The 19,398-nt window shown below is 47.3% G+C and overlaps 2 protein-coding genes across 2 annotated transcripts in view; one reads left to right on the top strand and one right to left on the bottom strand.

Moving 5' to 3' along the window:
• The first annotated feature begins 3,956 nt into the window (after nt 1–3,956).
• Nucleotides 3,957–9,365, top strand: Nopchap1 (NOP protein chaperone 1). The gene is made up of 4 exons (XM_051206204.1): nt 3,957–4,089; nt 5,466–5,552; nt 7,814–7,950; nt 9,119–9,365. Exons 1-4 carry the CDS (start codon nt 3,975–3,977, stop codon nt 9,329–9,331), a joined length of 552 nt encoding a protein of 183 aa, XP_051062161.1. The 5' UTR covers nt 3,957–3,974; the 3' UTR covers nt 9,332–9,365.
• Nucleotides 9,366–15,581: 6,216 nt separating this feature from the next.
• The window catches only part of Aldh1l2 (aldehyde dehydrogenase 1 family member L2), a 30,879-nt gene continuing 27,062 nt past the window's right edge, over nt 15,582–19,398 (bottom strand). Inside the window, exons 21-23 of the mRNA XM_051206224.1 lie at nt 18,628–18,733; nt 17,516–17,715; nt 15,582–15,724 (exon numbers count right to left, since the gene is read on the bottom strand). Coding sequence (XP_051062181.1) covers nt 15,669–15,724; nt 17,516–17,715; nt 18,628–18,733 — 362 coding nt within the window. The 3' untranslated portion in view covers nt 15,582–15,668. The remainder of the gene's footprint in view (nt 15,725–17,515; nt 17,716–18,627; nt 18,734–19,398) is intronic.

The raw sequence follows: 19,398 nt of genomic DNA, 5'->3' as shown, positions 1-19,398 counted from the left end.
GTCTAGCCAGGGCAACACGGCGAGATGCTCTCCAAAAAAAAAAAAAAAAATCCTGCGAGATGCTCTCCAAAAAAAAAAAAAAATCCTGGATTCAATCCCTAGTAATCCTCTGCCCCCCATCAGAAAAAAAAAAAAAAAAAAAAATCCTGGATTCAATTCCTAGTACATCCTCTGCCCCCCATCAAAAAAAAAAAAAAAAATCCTGGATTCAATCCCTAGTACATCCTCTGCCCCCATCAAAAAAAAAAAAAAAAAAAAAAAAAAAAAGGAAAAAGGAAAAAGAAAAAAGAGAGGCAAAATGTATTCATTTTTGGAGTCTGCATATAATAAGTATACAAGCACTACTTTTACAATTTGTCTATAAAAAAATTATAGCAAACAAAAAAAGAAAAACAGGAATGAAAGAATAGAGAGTTAGTAGGTGCTCTGCACTCTGCTGAATTCCTGCAAGCAAGAGGCCCAAAGACAAAGTCGTATGTACTGTGTGCACACCAGGTCTCTGCAGCCATCCCTGGCCGCAGCCCTTCCATGTTCTTAGTTAAATCAATCTGAAGTTCACGCCCACTGGGTAGTGTTCTGTTTGGGCCATTTCAAAGGGAATAGCGGATATTATGACCTCATGAACATATTTACTTTGCGATAATGGAGACCTCTCTGTCCTGGATAGGGCCTATAACTGGGAAGGCCTATACCCAACTGTGATCAGAATGTGTAAACTTGCAAAAACATTCTCAACAGGAAAGAGATCAAAAGGAGATTGCATCTGTAGGATGAGGACAGGAAACAGTACACACTGTACACAGTTTGCCAACATGGGAAACGAGTGTTTCGGCTGCAGTTTAACTGTTGTACGTGTCCCCTGTTGAACTCGTTTCTGCTGTGGTGCTTTGGCGCTGTCTAGAGTAACAGGAACAGGCTCATTTTCTCTTTCAGCTGAGGAACTAAAGGGGAATCCCAGCAGAGCTGTCACAGAATACTTGAGAACTTCCTTAGGGTTCTTAATTTCGTTAGTAAACTAATTTAAGAATGGACACAAACGGAAGCCTGGAGACAATTTATTGGGTTTATAAGGAAAACTCCAGACACACCCCCAAGCCTGGAAGGAAGGAAGGAGAACAGAGAAGAGAAGGAACAAATCTCAGGTGGCTCCAGATAAGGCCTCCAGGAGGGCAGTCATAGTGGCCCATAGCCGCATGCCCTGAAGGGGAGCTGTGACAACGATAAGGAAGCCCAAAGCATTCGTTTTGTGCCTAAAAAGAAAAACAAAAATATAGACCTCAGAAAGACAAGCTGACCTGGGGGCACTGCAAGGCACCTCAGCTGTGGGGACAGCATTAGGGGGTGGGAATTCTGCACAGGAAGAACACGGTATCGTCAAATGAACCAGTCTCCCTGGGGGTGATCCGCTAGCCAAGCCCTCACCGGCCCCATTGGATTAACCCTTTAAGGAGGAGGCAAGGGTATGTCTCCACCTAGAGGTCGGTTCCATCCCTTACAGTGTGTCTGCATTGTAGTGAACAATTCTACCAGAAGGCAGGGCTGCGTCCTAATTCTGGATGTATTTTTAAGTGCTTTTTAGCAGAAGCTGAAAAGCCAGTGTTAGATGCACTGTTGTTCTAGGAAAAATATCCTCGAAACTTAACCCAGTAAAAAAAAAAAATTTAAAGGGATGGAAATAACCCAAATTGTTTTGACTTTAAAAAACAAATACAGTGGTTGGGGCTGTAGCTCAGTTGGCAGAGGGCTTGTCTAGCATGCATGTACGAGGCCCTGGGTTTGATCCTAAAGCTACATAGCCAGGTGTGGGGACCTTTGGCTACATGGTGAGTCTGAGGCCAGTCTAGGTTACTTGAGGCTCTGTGTTAAAAAAAAACAAACTAAAATAATGAAGTTGATGGTGACAAAAGCCTGTAATCCCAGAATCAAGGGGAATGATACAAGTTTGAGGCCAGCTTGGTGTGTCGTCATAGCTCCTCCCCTTTCCACCTAGCAGCTAGAGCAGAGGTGGGCATGGGGAGCATCCATGTCTTTCCTGGTACAGTTCCTGGCAGACAGCTCCTCCTCATTGGCATGGCCCTTTAACTGCAGCACAGGCCAGCTGCCATTACAGCCCACTGAGGGTGCTGTCCTGTGTGTAACACATTCTCTAGTTCCTCAGCCAGTTTGTGGACCCTGCTGTACTTGTGTGTGTCTGTGTATGGTGTGTGTGAGCTCAGATGTGGTCTCAGATGAATGTTCAAGTGATAGGTTGCACTTGTGTAGTGCAAATGATTTCAGGCCAAAGATGTCACTGAAGAGCACTTTGATTGCATGAAACGAACAATAAAAATTTGTTCACTTTCAAAAAAAGAAGACCTTTATTCTCAAGCCCTTTGATCATATTTTAATTGTGTTATTTTGGCTGGTTGATAGCTTGGCAGGTAAAGGTGTTTGCTGCTACAATGTTTTGATTCATAGGTCAACGACGTAGAAAGAAAGAACTGACTCCCTCAAGTTGTTCTGACTTCCACACACATGCCATGACATGTGCCCTGCCCCCAACACACACACACACATATACATATAGACACTCACACATATAGACACACATTCACATAGACACACACACACACACACAGAGGTTTTTTTTTTAAAGATACAGATTTACTGTGCAGCTCTGGCTGGTTTAGATCGTGCTATGTCGACCAGGCTGGCCTTGAACCCACCTGCCTCTCTGCCTTCTGAGTGCTGAAGTTAAAGGCCTCTGCTACTACTCTTAGCTTAAAGCAACATTTGCAATATTCACTGCAGCTCCTGGTCACAGCAGCTACTATCAAAGATAACGTGCTGTTGAACTAGCCCTGGTAACAAAGCCTCTCTGTAATCCCAACACTTTGGGATTGTTTGAGGATTGCCTGGAGTTCAAACATATAGCCTGGACTATATAGTGAGACCCTGTCTTCCCAAACAAGCTCCTTCCCCCACAAAAGCAAATATGGGACATAATTTAGTGACGTATTAGTCAACATCAAACTAGAAAGGAATCCTCAAACCTTTAAAGTATTATTTTCAGCGAAATAAAAGTCACAAGAGCAAGTGGTTCATGATTCTGTTTATATGGAACAGGGGCAGGAAGAATTACTATCCAATGGATCTAGCTTCAGCTTTTTAAAAAAAATGTTTTGGTGCTGGAGACCAAACTCGGGCCTCCAGTACAAGATTTACCACTTAATTACTACCTGGAACGATCTTTTAGGATCTTGAGATGAAAATGTTTCAAAGTCTTGTTGCATAGAAATGTAAACGGTACTCGTGCTGAATTTTGTGTTTACAATCCAATAGCAAATTCAGCTGGATCTGGTAGACCACGTCTGTAACCACAGAGATCTGCTTGCCTCTGCCCAGCCTCAAGTGCTGGGATTAAAGGCCTGTGCCACCAACAACGGGCTTGTAATGCAAGCTATTTCGGAGGCTGAGTGACATACCAGGACCTTGATAACCAGGCCAAGGCAAGTAAGTTGGCGAGATTTCGTTTAACAAGTAATTTAAACCAAACATGGTGCCGGTAGGTTTAAGTACACAGAAACTGAAGGTTAGTTTGAGGTCAACCGTCTGCAATCCTGGCCCCTGGGACAATAAAGCGGGATTGCCACAAACTCAAGACCGCAGCATCCTCCCCAAACAACAACAAAAACGACGACAAAGGACTCGCACTATGGTCTCCAACTTGAATTTGTTGTGTAAACCAAGCCCGGGACTCTGCCAGTAACAGGGGACGCCCCACACGTGCTTCCGCCCCGCCCACGCCACCCTTCCCCACCGCTTCCGCCCCGCCCCGCCTGCCCGAGGCCTCAGCCCCGCCTCCTTGCGAGCCCCGCCCCGCCCCGCCCGCCGCCACCGCCCACCTCCGAGTTTCCGCCAATTGCCGCCTTGGCCCCGCCCCCGCCCGCGCCTTCCTGCATCCGGGTTCATTGCCCTCGTGCTGTTTTGCAAGTATGGAGCTTCCCGGCGAGCGCGTGTCCGGCCCCACAGCTTCGCCGTCTTCTGGGCGCCGCTCGCAGGTCACGGTGTCCACGGAGCTGCTGACCGCAGGGAGCGAGGGTTCAGGAGGTGAGCGGCGGCGGAGACAGGCCGGGCTGGCGGGGCCGGGATGCCGCGGGGCCCGGGATGCCGCGGGGCCCGGGATGCTGCGGGGCCGGGATGCTGCGGGGCCCGGGATGCTGCGGGGCGGGGATGCCGCGGGGCCGGGGATGCCGCGGGGCCGGGGATGCCGCGGGGCGGGGATGCTGCGGGGCCGGGCTGGCGGGGCCCGGGATGCTGCGGGGCCCGGGATGCTGCGGGGCCCGGGATGCTGCGGGGCCCGGGATGCCGCGGGGCCCGGGATGCTGCGGGGCCGGGCTGGCGGGGCCGGGATGCTGCGGGGCCGGGATGCTGCGGGGCCGGGATGCTGCGGGGCCGGGGATGCTGCGGGGCCGGGCTGGCGGGGCCGGGATGCTGCGGGGCCGGGGACGCTGCGGGGCCGGGCTGGCGGGGGGGACACTGCAGGGAGGGCCTGGCCTGGCTGGGATGATAGGTGACAGACAATGCCATTTTTAATAACCGTGGGCACGCACTCCTTAGTTCCTTAGTTCACTTTGGTGGAGGGAGACGTGCAGGAAATCCACTCAGCATTTTAGATTGTGTGCTACAGAACAGCGTGGGTTCAGCGGGACGTGGTGGCGCACGACTTTAGTGCCAGCATTTGGGAGGCAGAGGCAGGCGGGTTTCGAGTTGGAGGCCAGGACAGCCGGAGGTGTAATACAGTGAGACCCTGTCTCTAAAACAACAAAAAAGGGGGTCAAATCCTTAGTCCGAAGTGGGGCTTTTATATAAGTTGCTTTCTCTAGGCCTCCGTTTTCACAGCAAACAGGTAGGACTACCCATAGAATTTTAAAGAATGCATAAAAGTGCTTGTGCCTGCCTGCCGCTTACTAAGTGTTGTGAAGTGATTTGAGAGGTCCCAAGTGTCTGATCCGCTGGAACTGAGGTTAGACCATGTTGGTGCTGGGAATGAAGCCCTAGTGTGTGACAGTTTCTCTATATCGGTGACCCTGAGTGGCCTGGAACTCAGATCCGCCTGCCTGCCTGAGTGCTGGAGTTAAGGTCTGTTCCACCGTGCCAGCTTTATTGTTGTTAGTAGTAGTAGTAGTAATAGTACAGGTGCCAGGTTGTTGTTGTTGCTAGTCCAGAAGGTGGAATCCGATGTACCTTTGTTGCAGATGAGTAATGGAGATGAGGTGGGTTGAACTGAGGGAGGTGGATAAGCAACATGTAGAAGAGTGTTTGCCCCTTCTCCCTCGTATCCAATGGTCCAGACTTCAGACAGTCACGGGAGCGGTTGCGATGGTCCCTCTCTCCCTGTTCTGCAATGCTGAGGGTCAACCCGGTGCTGAGTTGTACTCCTGGCTCAGCTGTATTTATGATGTAAATGGTGTGTGTGTTTTCAGGTATCTGGAACCAGTTGCTTATCAGCTCTAAGCCACATTCCAGGAAGACCTCTACTCTCCAAACAGTTCGGGTGCAGAGGAGCCCTTGTAAGTACTGCCTTTCTACTCTAAGGGAGCGCTTCCCCAATGTAGGCTAGTTAATCCTGTCTTCGTGGCTCATATCAAACTGTAGAGTCAAATATGGTAATATCGTGTAAGTCATTGTTTAAGGACTAGAATTTCTTGCCTTAATCTCTTGCCTGCAGTTTTTTTCAGAATATATATTTTTTTTCTTTTTGAAACTGAAAATAACATTACTGGCTGACTGAGATGTTCCACACCTGCAGTTGGAAAATTGTAAGGGAGATCAGCTTGGGTAGTTACAAGACTTGGTTGAAAGGCATGTATTGTTCACATGCTTTGGAATATTAAATGTGTTTATGGAGACCACCAATATTGGTTAACTTTTATTTTGATACAGTCTGGGTAGCCCCTGTGTAGTCTGTGTTGTATAGAAGTCTCAAAATTGAAGCATTCCCTTCTAAATCAAAACATTTTCTTAAATGGTGTAAGGAGGCTCTTACGATACAGAGAGTTAAGTCCTAAGCCAGGAGGTGGTGGTGCACACCTTTAATCTCAGCTCTCAGTTGGTAGAGGCAGGCAGATCTCTTGAGTTCCAGGCAAGCCAGGGCTACTTGGAGAAACCCTGTCTGGAAAAGCAATAAAAGGAAAAAAGCTACAGGTAGTAAACACTTCTTTGAAAGTAAATTTATAGGACTCCAAAGACCTTTTCCCTGAGGATTATTACACGGAGCTGCTTGTGCCCCAGCAGAGAGCTGTAGGGAGGTAGCTTTTGGGAGTTGTCACTCTTGTTCCTCTGAGTAAGCCCAGTAAACCTGCTGGCTCACCTAGTTAGTCTTTGGGGGAATCTTTGAACCCCGTCTAGGGTGAATACGTGTTACTTCATGTCTCCTAAAGGCTTCACTTCACATACCAAGCTAAACTAGAACTCTGTGTAGCTCAGGGTGGCCCTGAGCTCGTGTCCCTGCTGCCTCGGCCTCTTGAGTTACAGGATTACAAGCATCAGTTGTATGGCTCACACCTTTAGGTGGTAAATCTTGACAATCATATAACCTAATGGAGCCAGCTCTCCTCATTAATCACACTACAGCATTGCTGAATTGCACGCTCATAAGTGTGCTCCCCCTCACGGAGACGGTTGAAATAGCATTCATAAAATCATCAGTATCTGTGGAAAACAACTTTATTTTTACAAGTCCAGTTGAGATCCTTCTGCCTCAGCCTCCCCAGTGCCTTGTATTTTGGTGTGTTGCTACCACTTGAACCTGGTACTTTCTGCGGGCTGCGGCTGAGCAAGCACTATTCCCAGTCCTTTCTCTCTGTTTTGGTTTTGTTTTTTTTTGGGGGGGGTTGTTTGTTTGTTGTTGTTTTGTTTTGTGAGGGTTTCTCTGTATCCTTGGCTGTTCTGGAACTCACTCTGTAGATGAGGCTAGCCTCAAACTCTCAGAAATCCTCCTGCCTAGGCTTCCGGAGTGTTGGGATTAAAGGTGTTTGCCACCACTGCACAGCAGAATTTTTTTTTATTTTGAGATAGGGTCTCGAAGTTGCTCAGGTTGGCTCTGAATCCGCTCTGTCTCTAGGCAGGCCATGAACTTGTGACTATTTCCTGCCACAGAGCAGATAATGTGGAGGCTTGTTCAGGATGAGGGCCAGTAGTGGCCTAAGCTGAAAAGAAGGGCAGGGCATGGTGCTGTGCACCAAGGTCAAGTTAGAAATCGGTCCAATTTATGAACATTGTGAATTCTAGCCTGGGCTACATAGCAAGCCTATTTCCAAAAAGAAGGTGGTAGTGTTAACATTTTCAGCGGAAGGTGGGCAGATGTTTGCCAGGTGACAAACACATTGCAGGTAACTAAAATAGTAAAAAGTTAGAAATGAGATCCCATTAATGACCTTGAAAGCTTCTCTGTAAAGACCAGGCACTCTTAACTATTAGGTCATTCTGCCTTTGGTCACCTTGTTGAATACCAGCCTTCTAGAATTTTCTGCTTTCAAGATGGAAGAGAAACACAGAATATTTGAGTAGTAATTGCTGAACTCTGTGGTATTTGTGCTCTGAGAGTGTAGCTGACTGGTAGAGCCCTTCTTGGCCTAGCAAAAGTAAAGTTCTGGTTCATTCCCCAGCAGTCTCCCCTAACCCCATCTACGCTCCCATCCAAGGCAGCTCAGAAGCAGATGGACCTTAAGAGTTGAGGGGTCTATTGTTGCTCTGCTCTGCAGTGTTTTACTAGGAGTTGTGGAGTCTGGAATGTACTAATCTGTTTTCATGCTATGTTTGCTCTTCACAGTGTTAGACCAAGTTCAGGCCTTTCTCCCACAAATGGCCCAGGCAAATGAAAAACTGCAAAAGGAAATGGCAGTTGCTGCAGCTGATCACTTCAATATTGAAAATATTGATGGGACATCCGGAAATATCATACAGATGGTATCTGTGCCCTGTTTGTTTCGTGTGATGGAATTAGTGCATTTGTCACTAAAACAGGGAAGGAAGGATGTTTTGAAGGTAGCAGGTAGGATTTAGCCTGCTGGTTATAATTTACTGGCCCTTGCTCAGAAATGTAAATTTCTTTAAAGCGAGATGTGGGGTGTTTTTTGAGAGAGTGGGGTTTGGGGGCGGGCGGGCCTTACGTGTAGCCCAGTGGGCTTCGTTGTCTGTCCTGTCTGTCTCCCCAGTATTGTAGATGTGTCACTGTGGCCAGCGTTTGCATTTCTTAAGTCTAAAGTGTCCAGTGTGGTGCCCAACTGTGGTCCAGTGGGTCCCCACCTGCTTAGGATCGTTGGAGAACAGGTATTCACATTACGATTCCAATAGTAGCAAAATTACAGTCATGGAGTGGTAGTGAAAGTAATTTTTTCCCCCTTGGGGGGGCCGCCACAACATGAGCTGAATTAAAAGGTCACCGTAGCATTAGGAAGGTTGAGAACCACTGCTCCGTTTTTGTTCAGAGAATGCTGTTGAGTATGTACGAGTAGGAAGAGCCTTTTTTTTTTTTTTTTTTTTTTTTTTTTTTTTTAAATTTTGTGTGCATGTATGTCTGTGTGAGGGTGTCATATCCCCTGGAGTTACAGACAGTTGTGAGGCACTGTGTGGTTGCCGGGAATTAAACCCAGGTCCTCAGAAAGAGCAGCCGCTGAGCCATCTCTGCAGCCCAGGAAGAGCCTTTTCAAAGGCATAAGTAAAATAAGTCCTTCAGGTTGATGCTGACTTTGCTCTGTGATACATTCTGGCCCCTGAACACGTGAACATGCCATTGTGTTAAGCACACAGCCAGCCTGTGCTCCAGAATTTGTACTGAACAGTGGTAGCTCCCTCTGTTGGGTTTATTTAAGAGTTAATATTTTTTGTGTGCATGTTAGTATGTGGGTGCCCATGGGGGCTGAAGAACCAGAGCACTGTTAGACTTCCTGACGCTGGAGTTGAGGGGGTGTGAGCCACTTGGTAATGGGTGTTGGGAACTGAACTGGGGTCCTCTGGAAAAGCAGAGAGCCCTGTTGCCCCTCTTGAGCCATCCCTGCAGCCAGCCATGTTGCTGTATTAGAACATGTTACAGAAACGTGCTGAAGTAGATTTCTCACCTTGACATTTTTTACAGGATGTGGCCTTATTTGAGATGAATCAGTCAGATTCCAAAGAAGAGGGGAGCTCAGAAGAGAGCTCACAGGACGGCTCTGAGAACAGCTCAGAGTCCGACGATGAGGACTGCATCCCCTCCGAAGTCACCATAGACAACTTGAAGCTTCCACATGCAGAAGATGGCAGAGGCAAGATTGAAGTTTTAGACAGTCCTGCAAGTAAGAAGAAGTGAGGGGGATCAGCGCAGAGACGCGGGCGCCCTCCTCCTGTGCCTTTGTGGGGAGGGGCCTCCCGGCTGTCAGGAATAAACTTGATGAGCCTGGGTGTCTTCTGAGTAGAAAGTGCTGAGAGCAGAGAGGTAGTGCCCTGGGATTCTGATAAGTGAAAAGCGGAAGAAGAACCTGGATTGGTTGCCTGCAGGCATTTGTTCAAGGTGACGTGGTCTGCATAGTGGCCGGTGACTCGGTGAAGCTCATCTGTTGTGAAGCTAAAGCAAGGCTATTGGTTATGAAATTCCCACTTCTAAATTAGGTACCAAGGCAGGTTGCAGTCTGTTGTATGGGAACCGGGTACCGGAAAACAGGCCAGGATAATGGCGCTCTGCCATTTAAGCTGTGATGATGGCTATATTTTATTCAAGGAAATCAAAACTGCCTCTTAAAGATTCATATGGTGCAGCATTCAAGACCAGTAAGGGCAGGCTGATCTTTGCTCTTACTGTAAAGAGGTTTAATGTTTACAAATCTCTGTGCTATATCACTGTTGCTGTATAAATATGAATTCATGTAAACATTGTCTTTGAATTGGAATGGTACCGACAGCCTGAAGGATGACTTCAGTTCTCCCGTAGGTTAGCTTTCAGAGTGCTGGGTGGTTTGAGTAGCTCTTCTGACTCACCAGGCGGGATTGTTTTATCACGGCTAGCAGATGCCAGAGGTGGGAGGGGGAGCCATGCCCCCAGGAGGCTTTGAGTATAGGACCACGCCCCTGTTACCTGGTGATGTGCTGGAGCTTACATCCTTGTCTCCTCTGAGCCAGGGTCTCTGGGTGGTCCCCTTGGCAGCTGATGCTCCATGGTAAGACAGGTTAGGGTATTAGGCCTGGACCTGGTTTCCTACCCTCCAGCTCTTACCACCTTCCTGGAACTTCTTCCCTGAGCCTTAGAAAGAAGAGGTGGATGCTCCCCCCCCCCCCCAAGAACTGAACCATTGGGCTGCTGTGCCACACAAGGAAAGACGATAGCCGTGGATACATACTCCTAAAGTGATTCAAGCCATCAGAAGGTTGCTGTGCCAACACAGGAGAGACCACAGCCATGGAGGCATACTCCTGAAGTGACACAGGCTGTCAGAAGGGCTGCTGTGCCAACGTAGGAGAGACTATACCCATGGGCACACTCTAAAATGATACAGGCTGTCAGAAGGGCGCATGCCTCCATGGTATTGACCTAAGCCAGTAGTCAAAAACACCCTGCAGGTCTGTATAAGTATCATGTATGCAGTGACTGCATACAGATGTGAGTATACCTGTATATATACCCAGAGCCAGTCTGTAGCCCGTGACTTAAGAAACGTGTGTGGGTGTGGTTCAGAATTTGGCAATAAACGTAGACCTGGGGCTTTGCTTATGTTGCTGATATAGGCCCCTGCTTAGGGACTAAATACCTGAGTGTTCCTGTGACAAACACAATGGCTTCACATCTGGGTGAGTGCCAAGCTACAAAGCCATGGCATTCTCTTTTGGGGCAGTGACCTTCCAGGGGCAGGGTTTCTCTGTGTGGCATTAGCTGTCCTGGAACTAGCTCTTGTAAACCAGGCTGGCCACGTACTCAGATCTGCCTGCCTCTGCCTCCTGAGTGCTAGGATTAAAGGCGTGCGCCACTACTGCTTGGCTGAGTAAAACATTCTTGTTACCATGTTACAGGAAAACAAAGGTCATATGCAGTTCTTAAACTGGACATGGTCCCACTAGCAAAGAGACACTGAGCGCTGTATTTGAGAAGCTTATATGTAATCATATAGGGAAGGCATGTTGGAGACTAACACGTTCCTGCCAGGGCATACTCACAGTCTCAGCTCGAAGAGGAAGGTGGCACATGACTGACAGCTCAGAGAGGGGCTTGGAGTGGCTCCAGATGTGTTCTCCCATAAATACAAATGTTACTGTTTACCTGTAGTACCCTTTTGCAACTCTTACCATGTACCAACCAATTGTAGTGTGTCTCATTCTGTCTAAGCCCAATGCAAATGCCCACTTTGGGGTTAGGTCTGATTTCATGATTCCCAGAAGGTAGCGTTTGTGCCCAGTTGTGGTCCCTTCTCTACAAGAAGCACATACATGTTTAAAACGAGGCAGAGTGGGGCTGGGCTTTTAAGACCTTAAAGCCCAGCCCTGGTGACACTTTCCAAGAAGGCCTCAGCTCCTAATGGTTCCGCCCACAAAGGGCCAATTTAAAGCGCAGTCATTAATTGGGTACATACATGTTTAGCAAAGCAGTGGTGGTAGTCTTGTCGTTTGGGTGTACAGTTTTTTTCAGCTCCAGGTTTCTGACCAGAGAGTTCTAAACATGAGGGGACTGTACATAAAGCTGGAAGAATGTATACTGTCCCTGTGCTGAACATGCTGTTGCGGGTGTGCACGCAGATAGTAGACTGTGGGTCCACAGCCAAGGGAGGCTGGAGGATGGGCTCCCCCTGGTGGCCTGACAGCTAACCACTGGGAATGGGCAGTGTATCCTGGTTTAAGCCCAGGTCAGACTGTTGGTGTCTTCAGAAGTCAGGGAAGACCACTTATCTCTGAAGCACCCAAGTATCGCCAGAAGCTACAGTGTGGGGTCCATCTTCATGGCCAACAACTCCTAGGAAGGCAGACCACTATCGGAGTTTTTATTTAACAGCCTTGTGCTGTCTTTAAACATCAGCTGCCATTGAAATATTTGTGCCACCTCTGTGGTCTAATTTTGTAGACCTTAGAGACTTGACAGAAAGCTCTCCACCATCCCTTCTCAGACATGCTGGTTTTACCATCAGCAAAGCGGACCCCAGCAGTTGCTCCAGTACTGTGGGTATTGATTGGGATTACACCCCTCTGTGACAGGTCTGTGAAACCCACTGAAACTGTCAGGTGGGGTAGGCCTCAGGACCAGTTACCTTTAAGGTAAACATTGGGACAGTAGGCACACAGGATCGTGTTGGGGGAGGTGGAGGGAGGTTGACGTGCAGATGATCAAGATGGATTGTTTACATGTATGGAATTGCCAAAAAAATAAATTCTATTTTTGAAAAAAAAAAACATGTAAAGCATTTGGTGGTACATTTCTGTAGTCTTAGCACTGAGACTGAGGCAGGAGGATTGAGAATTAAGGCCAGCCTGGGTTGCACAGCATGACTGTGTCTGAAAACTACATTTTGGGGTTTTGGTGCAAGCAGATGTCGTGTAGAAAACTTGGTTATCTTGAGCAAGCAAGTGTTTTGTACAGAAGTGGAACCAGCTGTTAGTCATGTGACCTGCTGTCTTGCACAAACAGCAGAGGCAGTTAAAATTTTACAAGGCCTAGGCACTTTGAAGAACAGCCTGAATGCTACAGTTGTTCCATCTTAGGCCAGTTAGCTGACAACGTTTCCACAGCTAGAGGCTTACAAGCGGAAGATGGTTTTTGCTTTATTCAGTAGTTTCAAGACGTTGAGCATAATGTTAGCCATCACAACATGTAACTGTACAACTGTCGGGGTCATGTACTGAAGTCCTGTAGAAGGATACAGTAACTATAATTGGCAGTTTGTCACACCAGAGGCCCCGCTAAAGGAACAAGCACCCGGAGTCTCTTACAGAGAAGTCGGGTAAAATCATCGTCATGAGTCTGATGACAGTGTCTGGCCACTATAAGGATGCAGGCATCATGCTGCCCCACCCCCTACAGTGGGCAGGATACACACACCACCACTCAGGTAGACACTTAGCTCAGAAGGCCTTGTGTTGCGTGACCACTATGTCATGCATTACGTGGTGGCGTAAGGACCCTGTACGCATGTGCAAGCTTTCCCTTTTAAGCCAGCACTTCCCACCTGTCTGCCCCTTCTTCCTCTTCCCTTCCAGCTCTGTTCCCCCTTGGCCAACACCTCCCCTGCCCCTCTTTGCTCCCCAATAAACTCCACGTGGGTTTTATTGATTTGTGGTTCGTGTTTCATTGCCCACAGCTGCAGCAGAACAATAACATCTGGTGCTGTGGAACCCCCCTCGTGCTCGGATGTAAAGGAATAAAATCATAAGGGCCTTATACTAGGATGTCTTCATGTTTAATAGCATAATTGAGAAACATCCCCTCCCCCATATAAGCCTGAAATCAGAAAGGACAAAGGAAAACCTCACGAAGGAAACTTTAAAAGTCTAGAAAACCCAGGGTAAACATTTGAAACTTGGAACAGTGAGGGTCCTAAATACACCATGGTCTATCCAAAAAAATCATCGAAAATGTCGCGTGTCAGAGATGGGGACCATTCGTGGGGAGTGATTGATGCTGCGCCTTCTGTCTGTTCTCTCAGCTCCAAAGGTGTTCTCGGTGCTTACAGAATTGGTAGAGGACACTGGCTGCTTCTCACTGAGTTCTTCTCATATTGGCCACTACCCTTAAGTGCCATCCCTCACTTATGTTTGCAAGCCCTTCTTACAATTTTCATGTTTGTGTAGTTTACTGTGTGGTAGTTACACTGTTTTTTTTTTTTTTTTTCCTTTAAAATGCTATGTGAAGTGAACCAAACATTTACAGTGTGTATGCAAAATCGTCATGGTAAATAAATGCTCCAAATGTTTAAGTGTGTGTCCGCTGTGGTAATTTTAACTAGCTTGCATGTATTGCTGTATGACCACCGCAGTGGTGAGGCCCTCTGTGTCTCTCAGTGTCTGGTACAGGGCCCAATTCGGAATATATAGTGACAGCAGAGTCTCTTCTCTCATTTTGTTGTGTCAGTAATGGACTTGAGCTTAAACTTCGTTTCATTTCCTGGTTAAATGGTTCTGAAGGAAACAGGATGTATTTAATACTAGCAGACCCTCTAACCTGTGGGTTCCCTCCATCATCACAGAAGGGCCGCGTCCGTCAGTGGTTTGGGCAGGTGTACGTGAGGGGACTTCCCAGACAGAAGTGCAGAGAAACTACATCCCGGGTTGACCTGAAGTTACAATGGCCATCCTGCCTCAGCCTCCTGGGCCTGGTGTTACAGACGCGAGCCGCTGTGTCTAGCACTTTCCATTGCACGGCAATTGTTGGTGTTCTGCTGTGTCTACTGTGTCATACACTATGTGAGGTGATGGGTGGGAAGAGTAGTCCAAGCGTTGATGATTGACAAGTGTAGGAAGTTCGTGAATCCATCGGTTAAACGTAACTGATTTATGAGCCTTCGAGGAAGTTCACTCACCTAGTCAGTTAACACTATTTTTAAAGTAGTGATGGGAAGGAAGACTTAAATTTAACTGACTATGCCCGGTGTTGGTGGCGTATGCCTTTATCCCAGCACTGGGAAGGCAGAGGCAGGTGGATCTCTGTGAGTTCGAGGCCAGCCTGGTCTACAGAGCTAGTTCCAGGACAGGCTCCAAAGCAATACCTGTCTCGAAAAATCTTTAAGCATTTACATACATAGTGAAGCCTAGTGCTTTTCTTACTGCATAGAGTCCTTGTCATGAGGGTTTGAGGAAGGTACTGCTACCCCTGTTTACACATAAGGAAGCCAGAGCTCATAGAGGCTGGATGGTTTTCCCCAAGCCGCATAGTAAGACAGTATAACATGACTACTATTGGCCATCACATGCTGTTTACCAGGATTTCAACTATGGGACCAAAGATGATGTCGATAAATTTGGTGCCCTCAGAATGTAACTTTGTACCAAGTAGGTAGAGCTGGAAGAAATGCTCATGGGCTGCTCGTCTGTCACAGTGGGTTACACAATAGTCAAAGGCACAAAGATCAGTCTTCAAAGAACAGGGAAAAGGACAGCCATCACATTCTGTGTGGGTGAGAAATAGTTACCAGTATGTGTGGCTCAGGGGTCAGATACCCAGAAATCCTAAATGCATCTGTGTGTTTTAGCTGAGCGAGGTCAGTGTGTTCGAGATGGATGTCCTTGAAGAAATAGTCCTTCCGGGCAGAGAGCAGGATGTGACACTGTAGAAATACACACAATACCCAATGCTGTTCAGACCTAACAGAGGTAAGTCACTTGGTGATAGAAGTTGTCCTAGGGCTGGACATTGGTGGCACACACCTTTAATCCCAGCACTCGGGAGGCAGAGGCAGGTGGATCTCTGTGAGTTTGAGGCCAGCCTGGTCTACACAGTGAGTTACAGGACAGGCTCCAAAGCAATATAGATAAACCCTGTCTTAAACAAACAAACAAAAATTACTGAGGCCCTCAGACAAATGCATAAATGCATGCTCACACGAGTAGCCCAACTCCCTTCTTGGTCCTTGTGTATGTATATTTCCGTAGTTCACAGATGGTTCCTCCTCCCTCAGCTTGTGAGGGGCTGAGCAGCGCGGGCTGTTTGCCTAAGCCTTCCTGATGCTGGTGATGCTCTAATACTCAAGTGTCACTGTTTTGGTTTTGAGGTATTCATTCAGGGCTTCCTCACCTGGAGAAGAGAAGAGTAGCCAGTAGAACATGCACAAAGATGGGTGAAGATTTGTTGCCTAGGCCATTGCTCCTCGGGGGTCACACAAATCATCCCGGGGCCTTGCGGACTTGCAGGTGAATTGAGTTAAGCTAGGGGAAGACACATTAGGCGTCTCCAGCAATCCTCAGTGCACATGCTAATGGGCCACAGACCAAGCTGATTAGTAGGGACTTAGTTAGCAAGGATTGACATATTGGTTGGCAAGCTTTAGCCCTAGCCTTCCATCTGTTTCTCCATTTTGCAATCCTGTAACTAGGGTGCTGTCTGTTCAGTCGCATTAAATAAAGCAGAGTTGAGTACAGGGAGGAAAGCTTGGTGACACTGACTTTCAACTTACTGGGAAGAGAAAGGAAGCAGTGTCCTTTGCTGGGTAGACAAGCGGTCACTACATAGGCCAGGGGCAGAGTGTCACAAGAGACAAATGAACACAGTAGACGAGACTGTCAAACTCGTCCCCTCCTTATAGTGACCCAGGGAGAATTGCAGACTTGTCCCCAGCCCGCTCCAAAGCAATTGGAGCAGACATCTCTATTTTTTAAAGGTTCTAGATGATTGCAACCCAAAGCATAGCCAAAATTGAGACTACACTGAACTAAGGGGCTTTCGAACTTGCGGGAACCACCAGGCAAACTGTAGTGTCTTCTAGTAAAACAAGCCTTTGGCTGTCAGTTACACTGTCAGAGAACAAGCAGAAATGGTTGCTCCTATAGCAAAAATTTCCCAAGAAAACCTCCGACTGTGTTTTAGACCCAAGACCCCTTTTTGTTCTTGTGAATACAGTGTCAGAAAGTGTTAAGAAAGAGAATGTAAGATCCCATATGGGCCAGATTTGCAGGTAAACTTCAGCAAATCAAATACTTTACACTTCAGGTTATTTTGAGACTCACATAGCCTCCTATTTGCTGTTTGGCCAACAATGCTGTTGAACTGATCATCCTGTCTCATAGCCTGAGATCCTAGCACATGTCTGCTGGGTCCAGCATGAGGGCCCAGCACAGCTCCAGCATCCAGTCAGGACAACCACTGACCGTGAAATGTGTCAGGCATTGTCCATACTCTGCCCTACATGCCCAACAGTCCCTGTTTATCTCAAGGACTCTGCAAGACTCAGCTTAGAGAAAGGACCAACTCCAGAGCTACTTCAATCCCTAAACTGTCTTCTTGGTTCCACTGAGTTCAACAAAACTAAACCAATTTCATACGGAGAGATTTGGGGAGGGGGACGCTGCAGGCAGTGACACATGCCTTTGATTTCACATGCCTTTGATCCCAGCACTCGGGGAGGGGGGGAACAGGTGGATCCCAGTGAGATCCAAGACCAGCCTGGTCTACAAATCAAGTTCCAGGACAGTCAGGAATATTACACAGAGAAATCCTGCCTGGGGAAAAAAAAAAAAAAAAAAAAAAAAAAAAAAAAAAAAGACAACCCAACACATTTTAGCTAAAACATTTTACCCAGGAAATTGCCAAGTTCCATGACCTGTGTTTAATCTCCAGGACCCCCAGGTGAAGGGAGAGAGCTAGATAGGACAATTGTCCTCTGAGCACAACTTGTATGACATGGCACACTTACACATGCACCTAAACACATATTTGAAGTTGTCTTAAAAATGTATTTAATGGTTTTAAAATGCCAGTGTCCTTTGTGAGCTGCTGTGTAGAAGATGCAGTAACGGGGTGTTTGTTGCCCGGGGCTGTGTGTGTGTGTGTGTGGTGATGGATGCATAGAGACAAACAAGTCACACTCACCTAAGTCTTTCCCGAAGCCAGACTGCTTCACACCGCCGAAAGGCGCCGCCACGTCCGTCTTGTTGTAGGTGTTGATGAAAACTGTTCCCGCCTCTAGCTTGTCACTCACATACATGGCTTTGTTGATGTCTCTCGTGAAAACCCCAGACGCCAAACCATACTCGGTGTTGTTTGCTCTACGCAGCACTCCATCAATGTCCCTGTAAGATGTTTCCAGAGGCAGAAAACATCATTAAAACTACAGTGAAGGGGCTGGAGAGATGGCTCAGTGGTCAAGAGCACTGGCCGCTCTTCCACAGGTCCAGAGTTCAATTCCCAGCACCCACATGGTAGCTCACAACCATCTATAATGAGATCTGGTGCCCTCTTCTGGCCGTGAGGCATACTTGCAGGAAGAACACTGTATAAATTATATATATATGTATTTTTTTAAGTTTGTTTTTGCATGTTAAAACAGGAAAACTTCCCTGGAACCTGCTTAGACTTTTTGTTAATGAAATACTCCAGGCCAACCCTAAAAAAAAAAAAAACTGCATGAGACATTATAACCAAGAGTGTTCCACTCTTCACACATGCCGTGGAGTGTCTTTCCATGTGACCAGCATCATCTGTTTAGTCTTCAAGGATCATTTGTGAGCTTCCTCTCCCTGGTTTTCAGAGCATGTCTCCTGTGTGCACCCCTCTTCAGATCTGTACAGATCTAAAGCTCTCCGGGGTTGTGATCCCCCCCAAACCCTTGCCAGATCTCAGCAGTCATCTGTCACTTTAGCTTTTGAGACGGGGCCTCTCGTTGGCTGGATTGGCTTGTCTGCCTGACAGATCCTCCTGCCCCTGTCTCCCTGTGCCCTGTTTGCATGTGCATGCCACACACCTCCCTCTTAAGTGGGTGCTGAGATCTGCTCTCAGGACTTCATGTTTACCTGGCAATCACGTTACCCACGGAGCCGTCTCCCCGGCCCCCAGGGGCTTCTAACTAATTAACCAGTTGACGTATTCCTAGGGTGGAGAATTGCATGTGTATTGGCTGCATGGTCTTTGTACAGCCCAAGACAGAGAAGGTCTCTAGCTGAAACCCACGCACGTTACACAGTGTGCCTAAGGAACATGCATACCCATCTTGAAATTTAGAAATGACCATGATAGGCCCGAAGGATTCCTCTTTGGCAAGGTACATGTGGTCCTCAACATCTGTGAACACAGTTGGTTCCATGAAGAAGCCTGTGAGGAGAAACCAAAGCATCAGTCACAGGTAAGATCGTTTTCATCCCCAGCTCACTCATATAGCTCCAGCCCCCACCCCAGGCTTAGCTCATCACGAGCGGAGCCATCATCCTCTATGTTAACCTACCTGGCTACTCCTTTTTTTTTTTTTAATGTCTTTATTATGAAAACTTCAAGGTTGTAAAAGTAGAGCATGTGCTTAATAAATATTCGTATCTCACCATCTTTGATTTGTTATTTTCCCCACTGACGTGGCTTAAAACAAGACCCAGACTCCATTTTTCACTGCCAAGCATTTCAGGGCAAGCCAGGCAAAAGAAAAGGCATTTAAAAAACGTAACCACAATGGAGATTAACTCTCATGACATTGTCGCATGCTTTATTTGTGTTTGTATTTCACTTTCAATGTTTGATAGTTACTACCCTCTTTGATTTAATTAAGATTGAAATCCACAGGTGCATTTGACTGTTTAATTTCTCACTCGCCTTTTCCTTTGCTAGTTCCTCCTCTGTTCTGTTCTGTTCTGCTGAGACAATACCTCCCTGTTGTTCAAGGTTGCCTGGAACTTGCTATGTAGACCAGGCTGGTCTTGAACTTCCACTCTGCCTCAGCTTCCCACGTGTTGGGGTTAAGGTGTATGCCATTTTTAATTTGCCGTTGC

Source organism: Phodopus roborovskii, unplaced genomic scaffold (assembly GCF_943737965.1).
Source record: "Phodopus roborovskii unplaced genomic scaffold, PHOROB, whole genome shotgun sequence".
Taxonomy (NCBI): Eukaryota; Metazoa; Chordata; class Mammalia; order Rodentia; family Cricetidae; genus Phodopus; species Phodopus roborovskii.
Note: the sequence above shows the minus strand (reverse complement) of the source record. Positions and strands in the feature narration are given on the sequence as shown.

What these genes read in the sequence shown, in the direction of transcription:
- Nopchap1 (XM_051206204.1), top strand. Translation starts at nt 3,975, where the DNA reads ATGGAGCTTCCCGGCGAGCGCGTGTCCGGCCCCACAGCTTCGCCGTCT. An exon ending in TCGGGTGCAGAGGAGCCCTT is followed by an intron (nt 5,553 to 7,813) that starts GTAAGTACTGCC and finishes TGCTCTTCACAG; the next exon opens with TGTTAGACCAAGTTCAGGCC. An exon ending in CCGGAAATATCATACAGATG is followed by an intron (nt 7,951 to 9,118) that starts GTATCTGTGCCC and finishes CATTTTTTACAG; the next exon opens with GATGTGGCCTTATTTGAGAT.